This window comes from Gymnodraco acuticeps, unplaced genomic scaffold (assembly GCF_902827175.1).
Source record: "Gymnodraco acuticeps unplaced genomic scaffold, fGymAcu1.1, whole genome shotgun sequence".
Taxonomy (NCBI): Eukaryota; Metazoa; Chordata; class Actinopteri; order Perciformes; family Bathydraconidae; genus Gymnodraco; species Gymnodraco acuticeps.
In genome coordinates, this window is record NW_022992206.1 from 3,298,400 (window position 1) to 3,320,654 (window position 22,255).

Genomic DNA, 22,255 nt, shown 5'->3' on the forward strand with positions numbered 1-22,255 from the left:
ACACCTTGAATGACATTTAATGGGATATGGAGAAAAATCACAGAAATACTAAATGCTGTACAGCTATCAGCCAATAGTAAGTGAGCACAAACTGACCTGGAGTTGATGAGAGCCAGAGCTTTGAGAGCTTGAGTCAGCCACAGGTCGGTCAGCACCTCCATCTCTCTCCTCAGCTGTAACCACTCCTCTCGCTTGGGGCTGCCCATCAAACCTGCCCATCAGGGAGAAAAAAGTATACGGTTAGTCTTTGAGACCAAACAGGGAGGATGTGAGCCTTTACAGCTCTAATGTGTAAAGAAATGTAATTATTTCAGAGAGGTTACAAAACCTTATTTTGACAACAATCAGCAGCACACAAAGGTCTTTATTCAACAACAATGTCTGACTAATAATTCTAAATGACAATTGAATGTGTGTCCTTTTTTTTGCTATTTTATGACAATTGAATGAATAGGTGTCAGTAATCAACCATATTGCTGTTTGTTGTTAAAATACTCAAATCATCTTCAACACGACTAAAGGTTTGGTGTCTCTACTGTAGGCTAATTTTATTATATGTACAGCACTTTGGCTCGACCATAAATCGTTTATAAATTAGCTATATAAATCAAACTTGATTTGATTTGATTTGAATGCACCAGAAAGAAAAAAAAAAGGATTCTGACTAAATAGGAACTTTTATAACTTGATACCAGCTAAAGGAAAGAAAAACAAATCAGAATAATCCAGAATTAACTCCATCTGGTGTTGAGCCGCAGTTAATAATGTATATGTATCGATAGTGATGAAAAATCTTTCTTTTTAATAAATAAAAAAAAATACAACCGGAAATATATCAGAGCAAAATCATATTTTTTCTTTTGCAATTTGATATATTAGAAAGGGCAATCATTTTAAATATTACATTTGATTCTCTTTTTATTTAAAACAAAACAAAATTGTCAAAATAATCATAATGTTGTTAGATTTGAAAATGTGGTTGCTCTTACAAAAAGACAAATCTGAATATTCAGTTTGCCGGTCCACTGTTAAAAACAATGTGAGCGGAGCTTACCCCCAACATTATTATTGTATGTGTTGTACATCTCCTTGACTCTGCGGTATCTAAAAGCCAGTTTCCTCATCCAGTCCACTCCTCCGTGAACCCCCGACCCCAGGCACAGAGAGCCGGCCCCCGCTGGGCTCTGGAAGCCGTCCGACCCAAAGTTGTAAGTGCTGCAGGATCACAAAACAGGAAGCCGTCAGGTTGTAGATCACAAAGAAGCAAACTGCATTTCTCCAGAGCACCTTATAGAAGCACTAGCATTGGTGTTTCAGGGGGGAAGCTATAGGTACAACTGTAGGAATTGATTCAAGCTTCAGGTTATGAATAGAATGTAGTTCTCAAACCATTCATCACATTAAGGGAAGTGTGCCAGTGTAACCACAAGAATTTCAGGGATAAGAAACCCTGTAAAATTGGAAATCGTTGAAACTGAGTTTTGAATAAAAAAGCTTTGTCAGTAAGAAACCATGAAGTACTGTTTATACATTCAGCGAGGGCAGTATAAATATTAAAACATCTTTGAGAATGAAAAGGGCCAAGTGTAATATAAAAAAAAGGTACTTCGGTACAGTCTGGCTCTTTCTCAAATCACCCCTAAAAGTATCCTAAAGTGCTTCAGCAATAAAACGTCTGGACCGAAGAAGACAAAGGGAATGATAAAGAGATATTTCGATGAGATATGAAAGCGTTGGATAATCCTGTGACATATTATATGGCTGTGGAAGTCGGGGAAATAAAAGACATGCACACACACAGACGCGCACAAACTCTTTGTCTCATCTCCCTGCTTCTTCCTCCTGTGCACTAAAACCCGAGGGCAAGTCTGGTTCACGAGCCTTGTCAGAACGGAGTACAGTAACACAGCAGCAGCACTTTACCTCAGGTCCTGTCCGTTGTCATCCGATGCCACGTCATCAATATGAACCTGGTCGCATTCCTGGGAAATGAAAAAGAGAGCGGATATATCAAGAGATCCATTTCAGAGTGGAGCGCTGTACAGGCAGGTCTGTCCTCTTTAGGGGAGCCTGCGGGGGTGATGGCAGCTACAGGAATACAAATAAAAAAGAGCTCAAATAAAAGACAAAGAAGAAGGAAATAAGGTATTGAGACACGGGACGGCGAGGCGCCAGACATACAGGACAGTCAACATGACTGTGCAATGCTGGTAAACCACGCCGTAAATTAAAGATTTTTTTTTTTTTTTACTGCGTACTTTTTTGTTAAAAGAATCCTCTGAAGAAAGACTCATTGTCTTTTTGTTCCTCTCTACTGGATGCTTCAGGAACCAAAGGCATTCAAACCACACTATAGCTTAAAATAATTGCTACAAAAACACCTTCAGCATTATGCAGTTAAATCAGAAACAAATGAAAGAAGTCACTAAGATTGGAAATGAAGAAAACTAAAATAAGCCCCTTTTCATGATAAGATAGAGATAATAATATAAGAAGTACTTTTTTTTATTGATCCCAATTTTGGAATTGTCTGTGTTGCAGCAGCATAAAAATACATGGCGTTATCTCAATAGAAATAAAAAAGTGATAGTGGACCAGGAGGAAATACTCCAGTAAATCTAACAATGACTTTCTCTTGAAAAAATCTCTTAAAAAGCCTCTATTTTTCAAACTAACATAACACACCACACATCCATGCACACATTAGTGTCCTAGTCTAACTTCTAATTGTCACCCAACGACCCGGGACAGACAGGCTCTCCTATCACCTTTCAGCCCTCTTAAAGCCAGATGGAGACGCTACCTCATCTTCCCTCCATCTCCACATAACTCTATTCCCAGGGGCTTCAACCCACCGCCCACTCAGGTGCCATCCGCCCCTGCAGAGCAGCTTCTACTGACCATACAATACAAACGAGCCCTTTAGAGGTTTATAGGCTCTGAAACTCAGAGCAGCTACACTCGGGCCCTCCAGAGCATTGTCATTTTAATCCAGTAATAAGACCTTCAACTCAAGTGGAATACAGCCATACAAATCTGCTTTTTTATATAGGAACATTTCTACTGGAAATTCTGACTTTGATTATAGCAATTATTTAATCTCTTCTGGTAGTACTTGAGTTATGACAGCAGCGATAACCCTCAGTGAAGCAGCTACTGACAGAGGAAGGACAGGATGATTGTACCTTAAGACTTAACAGCAGTTGCTTTTGAGATTTACTGAGCCCTGACAACAAAAGAGGGGGTAAGGACCGGGGTTTGCAAATGGCTTTGTTGGCTCCTTTTCCTTCTCTCAAATGTTCCTCCTCCCATTTGACTAATTTTCCTCTCCGATGCTCAGACACACACCTATAATTACTGCACAAAGTGTACTTGTTCTCTTTCTCCCTCCGTCCCTCTCTAATCTTTTTTCTTTGTCAGAACAAGGCTAAAGAATTCAACCTGAAAAACGTATAAACTTTTTCAGTCACTTACACGTAATAAAACCGCATCGTCATCGTTTTGTAGAGGTTTTACTAGTGTCCAGGTTTTGTCTAACTGTGCACTTAAGCCAGCCTTTAACAAAAACTCCTTTTCATATTCCTGCTAAACTGAGGAGGGCAAATTATTTGGAAAATTGAGCAGTACGTATTAATACATAAAGAAGTTGTGTGAGGGGATTTCCACTGTGCTTTATACAGTTAAGACAACAGCAGCCAAATGTAAAACCTGTTTCCATGGGGAAAGTAACTCACTGCTGATATTTCCTGTCTTTCTTCAAATACATCTTTAAGTGGCAAAAAAACTGAGATAAAGGGCAGAATTTATTATAAAATAAATAATAAGTAAGGTTTTTGTGTGAAGTAACGCATGATGTGCAGTATAATGGTTTAAGGGGGCAAACAAACAAAGTTAAAAATAAAATAAAAATGAAATCGAGTAATTCTCTGAACATGCTCTCCTCACAGGTTTTAAATTATGAGTCAAATTGAAACTCACCTCCAGGTCGTTGAAGAAGAGTCTGGAGTCGGCCAGGTTGAAGATCATCTCCTCCATCCACAAACCGAGAGACACCGCCTTTGAGGAGTCCTGAACACAGAGACACACATTCTCTAAAATGAATAACTTTAAAAGCCACACTGATAATAATAATAATCATGATAACATTTAATCAAGGATATGTATGTATTGATGTCCTGAGGCATGCTAACACATTTCCCTCAGACACAGTAAACTCTCTTATCTGTCTATCCGTCACACACTCAACACATTTAATTCAAGAAAAAATGGTTTGTTTACTATACTGTATAGCCTGACCTGAAATGAGGTCAGAACAACATCTCGAAACATTGCAGGGCCACGCCCCCTTTTAATAGAGATTTTTTTTTATAAATTCAAGTGCTCATACTGAGATTGATGGCTTAAGAGGTTTGGTATTTAGAGAATAATGAGTTAGTTGGATTGTTGAACATCATTACTTGTCACTTCCCGCCTTGTCAGTGCCGCCGCCTGCTTGTCTCTCCTAAAAGCTTTCTTTTTCAAACTCATCAACTGGATTGACATAAGCAGGTTTCAGGGAGGGGCCAGTGTTAATATGTATCTGTCAATCAAACTATGCAGATTGTTATCTCCACTAACTATTTTCTGACCTATTTGTTTTGGCTCTCTTCATTTAGTCTAGTTTTTTCCCTGTACTGCACCTTTTCCTTATTTAAACTATCACATACAATTTAAATCATTAAGTCCATTGCACTATTCAATTGAATACGGTAATAAAACAATTAGGAACATATTTGTATTCATAAAATAAGCAAGTCTTTTATTTTCTCCTTTTGATTTTTCCTTAGCTTGAAATGAAATTGACTGGCTGTGACTGACTGGAATGATGATCAAATCTATAAGAGTATCTTAAACAAAACAGTAAGTCTATGTGATGTAACTACATAACTTAAGTGGATTTAGCTACATCAGTACGTTTTGCTCTGTGTTTATGGCGGCCTTTAACCTTTTTCGTTGTAAAATGTAGAACATTTACTCAAGTACTCTACTTAAGTATGATATTGGGCTACTTTTCATTTTTCTCTACTTCATACTCCACTACATTTTAAAAGCCAATATTGTACCTTTCACTTCACTAGATTTATCTAACAGCTTAAGTTAATTGTTAAGAACATATCATTGTTTTATGTGTACTTATGAAGAAATGTATTCTGTGTCAGTTTCACACTTCTTATCATTACAATTCCTGCCAAATACAACACCTGCCTGTTCCTTGGAGGAATGATGCTGAGGAGAGTTTAGCTGGCTGTTCAGTTCAATATCCATACGTTGAAACGAGAACAGTATTAATACTAGTACTACTAGTTACTTTACAGATTAGGAGCATTCAAAGGAAATAAAACACACTTCAACTAAACTAGATTTGATAGACACACTTATGCATCATAATCCAGTATTTAATATATTGTAATATTTAATATGATTCTGACATTTTATTTTAAAATTAAAAAAATGTAACTTTTATTTTTGTTGGATTTTGATGTCAATGCTTTTTTATTTTAACTTGAGTGAGATTGTGTACACAGGACACCCTCACACCTCCCTGCATCTCTCCTCATGTTTTCTCTAACTATGCAGGTGTTGCATTACACCAAATTCAGTTTGTTTCCTAATAAGCAAACTATATATCATGACCCGGAGAAACACATACATCATAATGTGCGGGCAGTGAGGCTGACAAAGAGCTTGGGCGTGTTGTTGTTGAGGACTACAAAAGCAGGTGTGTGTATGAATGTGTGCGGTGTGTTTTTTGATGGCAGCGTTGGCTTGTCTTTGGCAGACAGACAGGAGAAGCACAGGCCGGGCTGTCAGCCAAAGGTGAACATTTTAGATGAATGCATCTCTAAATGACAAGCAGAGGCGTCTTCGGGCTCGAAATGGTAAAAAAGGTCTTGATAACAAAAGCAGGATTAATCATGATGATTACAAAATACCCCACCTTCTAAAAAAAGGTGTAAAGAGAAAAAAGGTAATGAGGACGAAGGGCGGGAAAAGTTCAGTAGGAGGAGTAGGAGGTCTAAAGGAGAACATTATGAAGAGGAGGGATTAAGAAACACTGGACTGAAGAGGAAGACATGAATTGAAAGGATGAAGAAGGTGGAGTTAAAGGCTTAAGAGAGGATTGTTCTTCTTGTCTAATAATTGAAATAATTATCTATAATCACTCCCATTAAAAAAATCAAGGGCTGGTCTTTTTAGATAAAGCCTATTTCTGATAATCCCAGAAAAGAAAAGAAAAAGAGGAGGAAGGAAAAGACTAAAACACCTGAGTTCCCACCTTTACTCATGTATTAAAACACACTAGAGTGGATTGATGGGTGCTGTATGACAGATGAGATAATGGAGGAGCAAGGGAAGGAATCAGCTCCTCATGTGGTTCTCCATTCACCTCTGGCTCACGGAGCTGGTGAAAACAACTGTCTTTCAACACAGCCATTAGTCTTTCCTGCACGCCGGGCCCAGATTCGCCTTGACTTAAAAGGTCCAAAACATTTGTTTATGATAAGAGTTTAATAGGCTGACCCTAATGGAAAGAGCCTGGGCTGTTAAAAGTAGAAAGAAAGCAGGACATAAAGTGAAGATAACTTATGCCAGAAAAAAAGCATTATGGCTGTCAGAGTAGGATTAGTTAGCAGAATATGTGGAGGAAGAAAAAAGAAGGGCAAAGCGTAGCTAGCTTGTAAGCCGTCTTAATGCTTTGGATTGTTAATCTGTTTTTCCGCTGTCACTCATTCAGTCCCTCTGACTTTTGATGTCAGAGTCCGTCCAGCTGAGCTCCAGCAGCGGGGCGTTCTGGGGTGGTGGGAGGAATCAGGAATTTTTGGCACATGAGTCACATTTCAAACACATCCACTTTCTCTCTCACTCTCTCCTGTGTTTCTTTCTCGCTTTTTCACTCACCCCCCCCCCACCACCCACCACCTCCTCTGTGGCAGAAACAGAAAGAAAAAGAAACAATAGCATGCATGGCCTGCCAGGGGCTGAGCCGATCAGAAACGCTGCTCCCTCAAACTCCCATCAGCCCTGTGTCAACCCGCAGGGGGACCGTGAGAATTCAAAACACGTGTCCCCGGCCAAAACCAAGAAACGCACCACGGTCCGCCCCTTGTCAGCTGCCTGTCTGTTATGTAAAGGTCCCACTGGCTGTCAATCACGCCGCGGGATGCTCGGGTAGCTAAACAGCCCCGGTGCATTATGAAAAGAAACAAGAGGGCAGAGAGGCAAAACAGCCAGCATGTGAAAATGCTCAGCGATGAGACCCAAAGGTTGTGGACTCGGCTGTTAGTCAAATAAGCACTCCAGCGCTGAGACAAAGGGTGATTTTATGACGACAAGGGTTAGTTTGTTGATGCAAGGGTTTTATGCCAAACTGTGCCTATCTACCGTATCAGAACTGTTTTCAAAGTGTGAGCTAGTAAATAACAAAGGGAGGGGTCTTATATTCGTACCTTTCCGAAACGTGAGGAGAAGGTTCCCGTGAGGAGCGAATGGAAAATGATGATGGTTTCATCCAGGTCCCAGATAAACACGCGCTGCAGAGAAATAACAGATATGTAATGTTAACCTCGCGAGTGTGTGCGTGTGAGGGAGAGAAAGATAAATATTGTAGAGAAATGCTGATAATTTTCAACACAGTGTGAGAGTGTGTTTACCTCAATGTCAGAGTCCAGAGGTGGGGCAGGGTCACTGGCTCTTTTCCTCCCTCTCAACTTCCCATCCGACCCCCTTCTTGCTGGGACCCCCTCCTCTTTACCTGGTGTGGGGGGGCTTGGCGGCGGGTGGTACTCGCCTAGAACACACACACATAAAACAAACTCTATAAAACAACCTTCTTCGAGATTTAGAGTTTGATTTATTAACTCAAGAGCGTGTTGATGGGGCGCTCTTTTAATCTGTTAAGCCCCGAGCACAGAGAATACTTTATGGGATGTGTTGGACCAAAGGTGTTTGGATCCATAGCAGGGTATACAATTAGCATATGACATTAAAAAAATATATGTTTCTTAAACCAACTTAACCTACAGAACATAAATGACTTTGCTTCTTTTTAAAAGGGCGCCTAGTTTACATTATCTTATTGTAACAGCAAAATAAAATGTAACACGAGTTTGAAAATACCTTTTTTAATTACTTTTATTCTTAAAATCAAGCAAATATATCAAACTTGGTACAGTACAGTCCATGTTATATGTGCTTTTTGTTCAGAGTAAGGCATGGTACATGTGGTATTATAAGTCAATTTGAAATAACATGCTTTGTCCCTCCTTACCTGTGTGCGACTCTGGGCTGTGATTGGGCAGCATGACGGGGTGTTCTGGATGCTGATAGGCTACTGGAGCTGTGATGGCAGTGGGGCTGATGTTGCTGCTGGTTATGTAGGGGCTGTTGTAGTGATGAGAGTTATAATACGGAGAGTACTGACTCTGACTGTAGCTTGAGTACGCTGAAAACTCCTGTCAAAACGTAAACATTTACTTTAATTAGTCAGTGTCATTTATCATTCCAAAATGAAACGTCCTACAATCAAACAGTCGTCATCATGATTAATACATATGACAGTCATGACAGTTGCTAAATTAAGTTATTTGTCAGGACTGCTAGAGTTTAAGATGTATGTTTTCAGGATCTTCAGATGTCTTGGCAGTAAAACATCCTGTCGAAGTTACATTACTCACTTGTTGTGTAGAGTTGAATGGGGTTGAACTCGAGATTGCATGGGTGCCTTGAAAAATTCCAGATGAAATACCACCACCTGAGAAACGATGTGATGGCAAAAGTTCAGACTTTCAGGACATAATTCATCATGCAGGATGGAGAACAATTACAAACTGGTGAGAGATTTGACTGCGTTACATCTTGTATCAATGAATCCTCCTCTGATGTAATGCCACAATATACGATCTGATCCGTGAGTATCTGTGTGAAGAAAGTCAGGAGCAGTAAACTCCTTCCTCAGTGACAGCTCAGAGCTGCAGGAGCCGGAAGTCAGATTTATGTTTGGCATAACAATACAGGTGGGAAAGTGTGCTGCTGCTGCTCTGGGAATCTTCTCAGTATAATCAGGCCAAGGCAGGAATGTCTTCCTCCAAGCGATTTCCTCCAACAGTGACGCTGCCTCACCCTGCATCCTTCTGTCAAGTCTATCCATGTTGTTTGTTTGTCTGAATAATTAGTATGACCTCAGCCAGGCAGGTTATGTTCTAGGTTTGTCCGTTTGCCTTTGAGCAGGATTGATTGCCGAAAAAGTACTGGCAGGATCTTCATGGTAGAAGGGTGAAAAAATAGGCCAAGAAAAAACAGATTACATTGTGGAGCATTATCCGAAGACAAAAGGCAGATACAGAAATTACTTTCAGTTTGCTCAAAATAAATACTTGTTGGGTTAGGCACCCTAACACATATTTTTTGTAGCATCTATGTTCCTTACAATTTACAGCTTATGAACAGTTCCCAAAAGGGGAAATGAGATGATCTGAGGGAGCATTTGAATGCACTATTGGCCTTGGCAGAGGTCTTTCCTCATGTACTCCAATTATATTACCTCCAGGGCCGATGCAGCATGTCTAATTTGTATTCCATTGTTACCATATTTACCCTCCTAGTTTGTGTTTGGCTCAGTAATAACATTCACAAAGTGTTAAACTGATGATGGCACTAAATGCTAAGTGAAAGAATCACCAAAGTAATTAAAATTCATCCTGAGGGGAACACTAAACGTCATGGCAATCTGTCCAACAGTTCACATTTCACTCAAGACCTCACAATTTCAATGTCATATTGGTGCCAGAAGTATGAAACCACTAGCAACCATGAAAATCTGAATATCCATTAAATTGATTGAGATTTTTAGATAGATTAGTCACAACTGCCATCTTCTCTTTGTTCCTGATAAAGAGTCGTGCAGGTAAGGTTAACAGGTTAGGTGAACAAACTGGCAGCATTGTTCTGGCTCGAGTCGTGTGCTGGGTGGAAGCCAGGGCCTCTTATTGACAAGACATAGCTTGACAGTTACTTGTGTACATTTGTGTGTGCATTGCAATACAATTTTCCTGGAACCAAAAAGAAAACATGTCAATGAACCTTTGTAAATAGTTGCTTGGTTTGGTGTTTTATGTACAGTAGGAAGTTATTCAAAGTAGTTTAAGTACAGGTTGAAAGTTGATTTAGTATTCGTTTCTGTGAAGGGTTTTGTTTTAACTGTTGAACTGTGCGACAAGCTTCCCTGTGGCGATAATGAAGATGTACTCTCCTCTTCCCCGACATGACCTGAACCAGGATATTTGTAAAGACTCCCTTACTCAATTCTACTTTCCATTATTGCTTCAGTCTAAAGCTTCATGCTGCTCCCCATTTATTTTTCTCCATTCCACAGTGCATGACAAACAGGAGACAAATGACTCAATGGAAGAACCACACTGAAACCTCCCCGGACAACATTCTTCAAAGCGACTGAAGGAAAAATCCAGGAGGTCTCTGGAGTAAACACAACAAAAGCTCCCATAGTCCCCATTTGGTTTCAGTTGAACATGCAGTACAACTGTGTGTTTGGATCGGGTTTGGATGTATTTTTGTGGTGTGTTTGTGTGTGCATGCTCAAGCGTTGTGTACAGTATAATGGACGACATGGAAACATTCTGAAATCCTACAAACATCAGGTTGTTGTGGCAGTTTATTACCGTTTGAAGTTGCAGTTAATGATTTATGCTTACAAATATTCAAACAAATGTATTTTGTTTGGGAACCGTGTCTTACAAACTCAAACTACTCTCTGAGAAAAAACATGTTTTGTCCTACAGTCGGGCTCTAACAGAGCATCGAGGTCCTTGCAGTTTGTAAGATGTTATATCGTTTGTGTTCACAGGAATATTTACATTCCCATATAATGTTGGACATCTGAATAGAGGAAGTGATGTGGACAAATGTAGTTAGTTATTTGACAGTTATATGAAGGGCTGAAAACACAGTCAACAGAAAAAACAGTTACAATTTCCCCCTCCAATTGTTACCGGTGTTTTTCAGCCCTTCCCAAATAACTATATCAGCTCTGAATGACGCAAGATAGGGTTAACAATACAGATTTTCCATTGTACAACTTGAGTCTTATTTTTGGCCTTGATCTGTTGGGAGATCTGAGATCTGGTCACACTGAGACGTGAAATCACTAATATGAAGTCCGACAGGGCAAAAACTACAAGCAAAGTACACACACTCTGGGTCATCTTATCTACTTTACTTGGAGGTAAAACTGCAAGTGATAACATTGTAGTTTTTGGTAATGATCCCTGATTTTGCAGAAAATGTGAGACAACATTCAAATCAAGAATGGCAGACTGGAGTTTGATCAGAAAATCCGTCTATAAACTGAGATGAATGTTTTTTTCTTTTCCAAATAAGTTTGGCTAACATATTGCAGCCTATGTATGACGCTGACCTACAATACCAGCTCTATTAGTACATACAGTTATCCTGAGAAATTAGACATTTTTGAGCAAAGTGGTTTAGTAGTATAGCTAGAAATGGTTGGCTTTCTGAAAACCTGTCTCATTCTCCTTCATGTTTCCTTACTTGTCAGACTTGTATTAGCATTGTCCTGTCAGGATTCTGTAATTAACTTGTCAAGTACAATCTCTTATGATAACCCATGTAAAACTACAAAAATAACCAAAAGATGGAATATGCTTTCAGATTGTGTTTAAATGCCAGGACCATTATAATAAAGACATTGGCTCATATTCCACTTATTGAGCATGAGGGATATAAAGCATGTAGCATCAAACCTAATCTGTTTACGGTTTGATCCCTCTTCTCTTAGTCTCATCCGTACAGTGAAGCAGGGCCGCCCCCCCCCATCTGCAACATTAAACCTCCTCACCCCTCCGTATAATTCACCTTAACCTCTCCCCTCTCACACACAAGGTCAATTTCACGCTGCTTTGAAAGCCATAAAGTCGCACTGAGCGAGTCATGCTTTGGGCGCCGGACGACTGAGGAATGTGTACAGAGGAGATACACACACTCACAAAAACACACTGACACAAGGCCATGTGTGGGCAGAGAGCTGATCACACTTCCTTTTGAGTTGTTGTTTTTCGACAAAGACCCTCTGCCCACCTCTTTGTTCCCTCTATTTTTCTCCGTTCTCCCATCCTCTGTCTACATGTTTTCTCACTGTCTCTTTCTCTCTTACAGACACAAGCGCTTGCATGCTGTATTGTTGGTCTGAGTGGAGAAAGGGGGCCTGACCCCGAGAAAAGAGGAGGGGTGGGGAGACTTTTGACGCCAGGAGTCCAGACCGCAGCTAATGGAGAACAGGTGTGGCACAGAGAAGGAGAGGGAAAGAGAAAAAGTGAAGAGAGAGAAGAGGAGTAGGAGTATAGAGCTGAGGAAGGAAGCACCAGGATGGATGCTCCTTCTATTAAGTTTGAAATCAAAGATGGTGTATATAAGGTGTGTGTGTGTGTGTGTGTTAGCGTGTCCATACATTAAATACACACAGTGTTTCAGACTTACCGTGTGAGTAGCTGTAGAGGCTCTGACCGGGAGGAGTGCTGCTGAAGTTTGAGTATCCCAGAATTCCTGTCTGACCTGGAGAGTGACTCAGGCCTTCTTCTGTTTTAATGTCTAAGGACAAAGAGATGCCATCGAATGAGCATAAGATTAATTTCCTAGGTTACATAAAAGATTAGCCAACATGCAGATTAATGTTAACCAAGTCTGTCTCACCACTGGGGATCAAATAACACATACACATGTATAACAATCTATCTTGGTAACACAATATTGTGGTTTCTTGTATTCATTACATAACTGTCTACATTGTTTCCCCCAAATGAGTTCCCAGTTAATGTCCTACAGCATGTGTTATATTGTTATTGTGTCTTGTTGCCTCCATACATGAAAACGCTAAAACTGTGAACTCTTCCTTAAAAGGTAGGGTAGGTAAGAATGGAGAAACCAGCTAGAATTTGAAAGTACGCAGCCCAACACACACAAACGCGCACATGACCAATGAGGGCACGAGATAAGTTTGTGCACAAGATGGAAGAAGGCTGACAGGCAGGTAGGCCATCCAGTTACTTTAGCCGAGCCGGCTAAAATAATTGTTCGTGATTTTTACAGCGCCACGGCTTCCACAGATGACATTTTTTTATGTATTTATTGTCAAAGCATTTCATATATTCATTGCTATCGGGATGTTAAGAGCATTCCATGAAATATAACAAACAGTGTTTCTGAAGTGACTTACCTACCCCACCTTCAACTGATTTTTTTTTTAGTACAGATTTGCTATCTGCACTATTATCAATTAGCATTGTTTTATCTTTATTAATTTAATGTGAATTTTCAACATATTTTTTTTTGTTTGTTTATTATTTTAAATGTTTTTGTGCTAGTGCTGTTGTTTCGTTCTGTACAGGGGGGAGGTTTGGGTGTAAACATTGGAAAACATGCACACTTCTTTATTTTGTGTCTGGCACTGTATTACAAAGTTGCTATGTTGCAGATGAAAAATGGAAATACAGTTTTATAAAAGTGAGCGCTTTAAAGAAATAAACAGATAGACACTAACTTCCAGAATCTGATGCTTTATCAAAACATTGAATGCATCCACATCACTGTATGGTTGTGTGTACTCACTGTAGGAGGGCATGCTGTAGCCCTGTGTGTGGTGAGTGTAGGGTGCGTACGGCCCCGCAGGCTGCAGGGCGGGGCCGTACTGAGTCTGTCCGTACGCAGCCATCACACCTCTTCCCGTTAGCTGGTTTTAAAGAAGGACGGAGTAATGAGGAAACTTTTGGGGACAGGTTCTCGTTCTCATTATCTGTTACAACAGAACATCTGTTTTTGTCACCGTTAGAGGACGAGGAAGTTCATTGAAAATGTAAAACATGCAAACACTTTCTTTAACAACAAAGGAATTATTGACACAAACAGTACCGTGGGTGGGGTCCATACTGTATACTGGTAAAATCTGAATAGATGTACCTTTTTTTGCAAATTTTAGCACTAAAAACAAATATGAAAAGACTCAGTTGGTTTTAATAATAAGGAAAATAAAGTTCAGATAATTAGTTTATAATGAGCATCACAGAGTTTAAGGCTTAGTTACAATTATGTGGCGGCTACCGGAAGACACACAGCACAAAATGTGACAGAGAAGTCATTAAATTCCACTTTCAACCTCAGTGAAGAATGTCATGAAAAACTCACCTGCAGTCGGTACGATGAGTATGTAGTCAATAGAAAAAGCCCTGTGAATGAGACAAAACAGGCAATGTCAGAAAGTTAACAATTAAAACAGTAAGGAAATTGAAAAATACATTTTAATAAGATAAAACATGAATTACTGAGATGTAATTTGGTGTTTCTCACATATTCTCACATAACTGACAAAGTTACCATCGGCATTACTCCCTAATATCCTTTGTAAAAGTAGAAAAACACAGTGTAATGCAGGATACCATCCAACACCAAAACATGTTATACAATTACACAAAAAGACAACATTAATACACATTTTGTTTATATAATAATTACCCCTAAAATCAGGGTTCTGCTGATTTCAATCACAAAAAACAAACTAACTAATAAGCGGTCTCCTCACTACCGAAAATGATGACCAGTTACATCATTAGGTTTTATTTTAAGCTATATATAATTAATATAAAACTATTCTTTGAGTTAAAAGGCCGACTTGAGGATTGCAGTGACTGCAGAGAGCAGCCACCTTTCATCTGAAGCACTTTACTCTTTCATTTCTTTGTAGTTTTGCCCTCTCACCTGAACTATAGAGAGAGCTTTATCGTCTTTATCCCGTCACACCGCTGTTAGTCAGGTTCCTCTTGAGCCGTCAACTCTCCTGTGGAAACAATAGCAAACGCACATCATCAAGACACAGGTATGCAGGTGACTGACACATGGTGACGTGCCTCGGGCCCCGCTGCAGCAGGATGAGGGGGGGAGGGGCAGGTATGTTCTCCAAACACAGTTCAAGAGGTGAATACTTTCAAGGATAGACAGAGAAGATGAATGCGGTCTTGATGTGAAGAGTACGATCATTAGCGACTCTGACAGTTAAATGCTGAGTTACAAGAACCTGACAGGTACGATTATGCTTAGGGAAAATGTTAGAAAAACGCTGAGTCATCTTGCTGTTTGGCACCTGTCTCATGCATGTTGTGTTTGGCTATCAAGAGGAACGAGGAAAAAAGGATTTAAAATGTTTCATGTTTGGTGATAAGATGAGAAAATAGAGCTTTGACAAGATGAGACATTTGTGCAGTTCTGTCTTCTGAGGCTTTTGTCTGTTTTTCTCTATGTGTCTGTTGACAGAAGTATTAAATGATAATAGAGAGAGAGAAAGAAAAGAGTGAAAAGAAGAGAAGGAAGTGAAGGTCTCGGCTCAGTAAGCTGGAGGTCAAAAGGTCAAAGCCACATGAATGAGTCTGAGCAGGAAGCTGAATGGGTCTGTTTGACAGCAGATGCTAAAGCTAAATCATTCAAGGTACCAGTCATGGAGCACGATGTATGGTGGGTTGTAATGGAAACGATTCGGTAAAAACGTCATCTACTAACACAATAGGGACAACAGTATGTGAGCAATACTGTTTGCACATTTTATTTTGGTCTCTATTATTTAAAGGGATAGTGGAAATGGAACCTCAAATAGTTTCGTTTTAACTTATATACAAGCATAATTACGTACCAAAACAATCACACCTGATTAAAAAAATATAATAATTGCCTTACGCATGTTAGAAGCACTTTATTGCAGCTTCCCCGAAGTTTTTTAGAAACGAAATGTTTCTCAGCCTAACCGGAAGTCACGAAAACTCGGGAAGACGATACGATAACAAACTATGGCGTCTATGCAGAATGAACGTGGAAGGGCAAATATACCAGACAAAGAAGAAGGATTGTACGAGGTATCCAGTGATGATAGCGAGTCAGAAACATCCTCTCGGCTTTCCTACGAAAATGTCGTTTTAGGAACTGAATCTGAATCCGGTTCAGTAAGCGACGATGGTGACAATATTGAGCCAGACGATGGACCTTTACGTCCTTATTTGTTCGAGCCCGAGCCCGAGGTGATGGTTCACGGCATGGGCAATGGCGAGGATGACCAGGACCAGGCGCCAGATGATGCACCCCTACGCACAAATAATCTTGACTGGTAGGTCCCTAAGCATAGCTCACGCATCTTAAGATCACCTGTAGCCTTTACAAATATTAATCATTGTTAACCAGTTAAGCCCGAAGGTCCCCCCAGTGGACCCCTCCCACAGTTTTTTTTCTCTCACATGTCTCAGGGCTTCTTAACATTTATGAAACTATTAATGTTTCATACCCTTTTAAAGGTAAGAAACTCCGCTAACTGACAATAAGAACAATTGTTAGCTAGAAAAAACACAAGAGTAATACCAAGCCTTTGAATTAGCATTGAGCGAAACAATGCTAACTAATGCTAACGCTTTTTTTACACACAACACACGGTAGAAATGCCCTTATTACTATCTTAACTGCACAAACAAGATATACGATTTAAAGCTGAGACTCCACAGGTGTAATGTCATCACTGTAAGACCTCGAATTCCTGGAGCTATCAGCCAGAAAAGAGAAAGTAAACAACATCCGGTTCCAAAAATATTACAATAATTACGTCTTACCTTTTTTGATTTGTGATCAAAAGTTGTGTTCAACGGAATAAAAACGCATCTCAAGGTTAATCCAATGTCGTTGTGTCACGTATAATTTTTCTGTCGCACTACAGCCATACAAAACACATCTATTCACCATAATAAAGGTCGGCTATTCACATGCAAATGATATTGAATGTCCGCCATTGTTTGTGCCCGTCTTCCTGAGCTCTCGTCATCACCCGAAGATTCCCGACGATTCCCGAAGTATTTCGTTTCATTGAGAGGGCGCAGTAAAATTGAAAATAAAATGAAACTAGGCGGATGAAATTAAAAAAAATAGTTTAATATGCTTCTTTTTAATAAAAATTAGGGCCGGGACTTTAACGCGTTAATTAAGATTAATTAATTACACAAAAATTAACGCGTTAAAAAAATTAACGCATTTTAATCGCACTTATTTTTGCACCGCGGAACGTTTCTCACTGGATGAGTTTCAGGCGTACCGATTATACTGGAGCACCAACTAACGTTCATGACTTCAGACAACAACAAACCACAGTGAACAACAGTGGGAAATGTTGTTTTAAAAAACGGACGGATGGAAGCGTCGATAAGAGCACGGTTGTGTGCAAATTATGCAAAAAGGAATTCGCATATCACCGCAGCACATCAAGCCTCAAGTATCACCTCAATGCAAAACATATAGCAGCTAGTGTGGAAGCTAGTGTGGACGTTAGCCTCTTTTATCGCGTTCACACCAAAAAGAGCCGGTACTAAAATTAGTTCATGAGAACCTTTTTACCCCCACGAAAGCAGGGACTTTCGTACGGCTCTCTTGTGAGAAAAGAGCTATATTTCTGATTGGCTGGGCGGATTACAAACCACGCCCCGTAAAACTCCCAAAAAGTTTTGTGAAGCCGCCATTTTATTATCCTCGCATTAGCATTATTAGCATTAGCCCAGCGCAGAAACGCAGAGAGACTAACTTATGGCAACACAAAATAAAACATGGGAGCGGTGGAGATGAGGAGGTGTCGGCGTTCTGGCGATTTACTCGGAAGGCTGCTGGGACTCCCAGCAGCTTCTACTGAAGCCAGTCCCCAACTCCGGGGACTTCCGGCCGGGGACTTTGGGCGGCAGTATACGCCGTGAAGTGGTTTGCGGCCTGCCAGTAAACCCAAAGCAGAAGAAGAAGAAGTGACGTCAGCGGCTTCATTTGCCTAATCCACCCCCAGGTTCAAAGAGTTCTCATGAACTAAGTTCTCATGAACCTTTGTGGGAAAAGTACTGCGGTGTGAATGCGCCTAATGGTATACTAAAATCCATGTAAAAAAAATTGCTTCTCACTGTTCTCAGGTCAAATATTTATATGTGATTCAAAATGCGATTAATTTCGATTAATTAATTACAAAGCCTCTAATTAATTAGATTAATTTTTTTAATCGAGTCCCGGCCCTAATAAAAATACATAAGTTAAACCCAAAATTCGCGGATTTCCACTATCCCTTTAATACAGAGGTAAATCTTAATTGTGTTGGGTGCAGGCCCTCTCCTGTTTCAACGTGCACACAGATTCACACACAGTATGTTTGCCATGGCAGATTTTGACTGGCCTGGCACAGAGCAATGATCTCTATATCATCCAACACCTTTGGGATTATTTGCAACACTGACTGCGAGAAGGGCCTTATCACCAAACATCAGTCAGGGTGAAGGGAGAAAATCCATGCAGCCAGATTCCAAAATCACGTGGAGAGCTTTTCCAGAAGAGCGGAGTCTGGTGCAGCATGTTGATGCAAATAGATTCAAAACAAGGTCACATGATTCATTCTATGTTTGATCAAGGTGTAGAAAATGTTTGATTTACAAAATAAATTGTATGTGTGATATTTTATTTGTAATTTATAGTGAAATGTTAATTACTTTGCTCAAATTGCACAAAATGTTATGGTGTTATAGGGACTGTGATACAACGTAGATTACATTGTTCTGATTGCATGAAAAAGTGACTTTCTATACTTGATCATTAATGGTTTTGTGTCCTGAAAGTTGTCTTAGAATTTGATGAAAAAGATATATAAAATCCATCCAGCAATGTATCACCATGCTCACAGTACTGCAACATATTCAATGTCAACCCTGTATCATGCTATACAGCGTTAATTTGTATTTACATTGGTAAAATTAATATCCCTTTCATTTGATTATAATGCTCACTGAGGTGAGAGTCCTTAAAATCTCACATGCACAACTTGCTTTTCCATGTATTTGTCTACTCTCTCTCCCTTTTCTCTTTCTGCCTCTTTCTGTTTCTGCCTCTGGGCCATTCCAATCTGGCAAAGCTGCAGCTAACTGCCCGACCTCTGACCTCGCTGACAACACAAAGACAGAGACAGATGACAGTCATGAAGTATAGGGGCAGCAGGGTTTTACTGCAGCAGAGAAGATGAGAGAAAAAAAAGAACAAGCTAAGAAAAGTGACAGCAATTGTGACAGTCGGCTGATGAAAAGAAGCTTTACTGAATTTACAAAACATCTTACAGTACTGTTTGTGTTGTTCTCACTAACAAAAGCCTTTTTGACAGCATACTAGAGAAAACACACCTCATGTTGTGTCAGCTCCATCTGATGGAACCGCCCTCCCGGCTTTTCAAACACCTCAGTGTTTTCTGTGTAAATAAATGTCTTACAACCGTGAAGCAGCTACAAAGACTGAAAAATCCACCTGCACATTTGTGTTATGACTGTAGAATAAACAGATTGTAAATGTGTCACAAAGGAGTCTATTTACACTTTGTCATGTCGGTAAAGGCTTGTTATTATTACAAATAAATAGCAAATGTTTGATATTTCTCATCGAATTTCATTTATATGAAGAAAGTAAATCTTACAACTAAGCAACGCTTAGGTTTTTATCTTGCGTCAACAAAACTGTACTTTTAATTTGAACCATGCATGAGGTTCATCATTATTTTTCTATCAATTTCCATTTGAAATGCCTCTTATGACCTTGCAGCCATCAGGGGTCATGATCTGACCTTCATCATAGGCGTAGTGTGAAGCTCCAGAGAGTAACTATGATCCCGCAGCACAGAGGGAAAATAAGGAAAGTGCTGTTGTGCTTAGCATTTCCTAAAACTTTCCAGGGATCAAAAGTAAAAGCGACGCCTGTTCAGAGTCCTTTTGACTTCAGCTGCATCCCTGCAACAGTCCTATATGCACACACATGCACGTACACACAAACACCCACACTGTGTGTGATAGGGGAGGCACTTCCTGGTTCAGGGTGAGGCCTGGGAGGAGGATGCACAAGGCCATGGGAACTGCAGGACACCAGAGGGAAGATGAGCAGAGCTCAGCAGAGATGTGGAGGGCCGAGGGCTGAAACTAAAGCTAAAACAAACCCAGTGGGGCCACAGGGGGCCACGAGGCCACGACGCCAGTCCCACCAGCTTCACCTGGGTCCCAGGGTTCTGCTAGACCACTGCTTCTTTCACGGATATCAAATTCTAGCCTTTGTGCTGATGGATTACATCACAGGATGGTATATTGTGCTTTAAGATGGAATGTCATTGGATACATTTTAAGGAATACGCAGATGTTATGCAGATTTACCTGTTGTTCAACTAAACTCTTGAGTGAGGAAAAGATTGACACATATGAAACTGATCCTTATGGGCCAGCTAGTTTATCTGTCAGTGTGACAGCATCTCAGGGAAAAAGTGTTTTTCTTTTCCAAGCTCTACACGCAAAGGCGGGTAGACAAGCTGGTTGTGGTCCAACAAGACGCATTGATTGAAACGGGGATAGAAGAGCCACATACAAAAAAATCAGTTGAACCAACAATGATTACTAAAATTACTTTTTATGATGGAAATGTGTATCACGCAGAGTCACAGCATTTAGTGAATGTATGACTTTGAGTCATATTTAATTCAAGGTCTGATGAAGACGTCAGAGTTAGATTTCGCATATACATAAAAACCCCTGTATTGTTTCATATTTGAAATGTATGAATCTATCCTGGCCATATAATCAAAAAACGTATTCACTTCTAACATAAAAGGTCAGCTGTCTTCTTCAAATTAAAATACTGACAGAGTTTGCTTAGATGTTTGGCAACTGACTGACTCGTGACTTTTCAAATTGTGTTTACTTTATTACATACTGTTAGTGAACTAAATACATTACAGTTGGTTGAGATCCCACATCTCCTGTTTACATTATTGAACAATTATTTGAATATCAAGTACAGTAAGCCTGTAACCCTGTGACCCTGTATGTTGTTTACAGTGTCAATATATGTGTGCTGTGTCAATGTCTAGTCTAGTTTTGAAACGACATGTGAGAGTCTGATCGGACACCACGGTGACCTTCACATGTTTTGACCTTTTATTGAAACATTGTGCTCCTCCGACAAGGTGACGTGCTGGTCTGTAATCATGCCATATGGGACCCCACCTGGAGCCCTCAATTTGGACAGTCTGCCAGAGAGCCTGGGGCAGAGTGGGGGTTGATTCACTGCTGCGGCCACTGATAAAAGACACAGAACAAGGGCCCAGTATTTTCAGTTTGTGGGGCACTTTGTAGGGCTTCATGGTGGAAATCTGTGCCATCTGCCAGCTACTGCCCTCTTTAACCACCTTTGGCCGACAGCAGTACAAGTGGAATTAGCGTTATACTAACATTTATTGTTAAACAAAGGCAGCACGTCTTCAGATAAATGAAAATAAGAGGACTTATCAAGCTGAGGAAAATGTAGAAAACATGCTCTAGTTGCTTTACTAGACAATTTCTTTGAAATCTATTATGGCTCATGATAAAAGGAGAGAGCACGCCTCAAACTCTGCTCCCATAAGCTTGATTATCTTTTAAAACACTGACTGTATTTATAATTGCTCATTTTCCAAGTCACGTGCACAAAACATATTTATCTATCCATAAACAAACACATAGTAAACACACCGCTCCTTGCTGTTTAAACTCTGATATGTTTCATCAATGCACAAGGATTTTAGAATCAGTATTTGTATTCCTTTTTTGATATAATTCGAAACATTATTTTTTAAATTTATCTTAGGGATAATTTGGTCTATTAAATGTTAGAAAATATTGTAAATTGTCCGTCAAATGTCAGGGTTTTGTGCAACCTGAAACCACAGGATATCAATTTAATTTTTTATTAGATAAGACAGATGTTCAGGATTGATAATCTCCACCCACCAAAACCAGATAATTATTTAAGAGGAAAACACATTCCAAGTGTGTGTCTGTGATCGTATAGGAGCGTACATTAGCCTTAAGTGTATCATCACACTGGGATTAGGACTACTGTTTATGTTTTTAGTTTTCTTTGTACTTTTTCTGTTTTGATTGTATGTAAAGCGTCTTTGAGCATTAGGAAATGCGCTATAAAAATCCAATGAATTATTATTATTATCACTGCCAGCAATGCCCTGTCTGCAGGACAACAAAGGATATAAGCTATATTCTAATTGAGGTATCTTTGATGTTAATATGTTCAATTATTTTGTTGCCAAATCAATTAACAGAACACAGCGGTCCTTCTGCAAAGT

At 39.8% G+C, this 22,255-nt stretch overlaps 1 protein-coding gene across 2 annotated transcripts in view; it reads right to left on the minus strand.

Moving 5' to 3' along the window:
* eya2 (EYA transcriptional coactivator and phosphatase 2) overlaps window positions 1-22,255 on the minus strand; it is a 30,339-nt gene that overhangs the window by 2,518 nt on the left and 5,566 nt on the right. Inside the window, exons 1-13 of one of the 2 annotated variants that reach the window (XM_034205758.1) lie at window positions 16,707-16,725; window positions 14,821-14,899; window positions 14,251-14,291; window positions 13,678-13,798; window positions 12,550-12,660; window positions 8,715-8,791; window positions 8,309-8,492; window positions 7,692-7,828; window positions 7,488-7,571; window positions 3,979-4,068; window positions 1,924-1,982; window positions 1,055-1,215; window positions 97-211 (exon numbers count right to left, since the gene is read on the minus strand). In XM_034205758.1, coding sequence (XP_034061649.1) covers window positions 97-211; window positions 1,055-1,215; window positions 1,924-1,982; window positions 3,979-4,068; window positions 7,488-7,571; window positions 7,692-7,828; window positions 8,309-8,492; window positions 8,715-8,791; window positions 12,550-12,660; window positions 13,678-13,780 — 1,121 coding nt within the window. In that variant the 5' untranslated portion in view covers window positions 13,781-13,798; window positions 14,251-14,291; window positions 14,821-14,899; window positions 16,707-16,725. Of the gene's footprint in view, window positions 1-96; window positions 212-1,054; window positions 1,216-1,923; window positions 1,983-3,978; window positions 4,069-7,487; window positions 7,572-7,691; window positions 7,829-8,308; window positions 8,493-8,714; window positions 8,792-12,549; window positions 12,661-13,677; window positions 13,799-14,250; window positions 14,292-14,820; window positions 14,900-16,706; window positions 16,726-22,255 lie in introns of those variants that run through there. The other variant, XM_034205757.1, reaches the window with a different exon arrangement.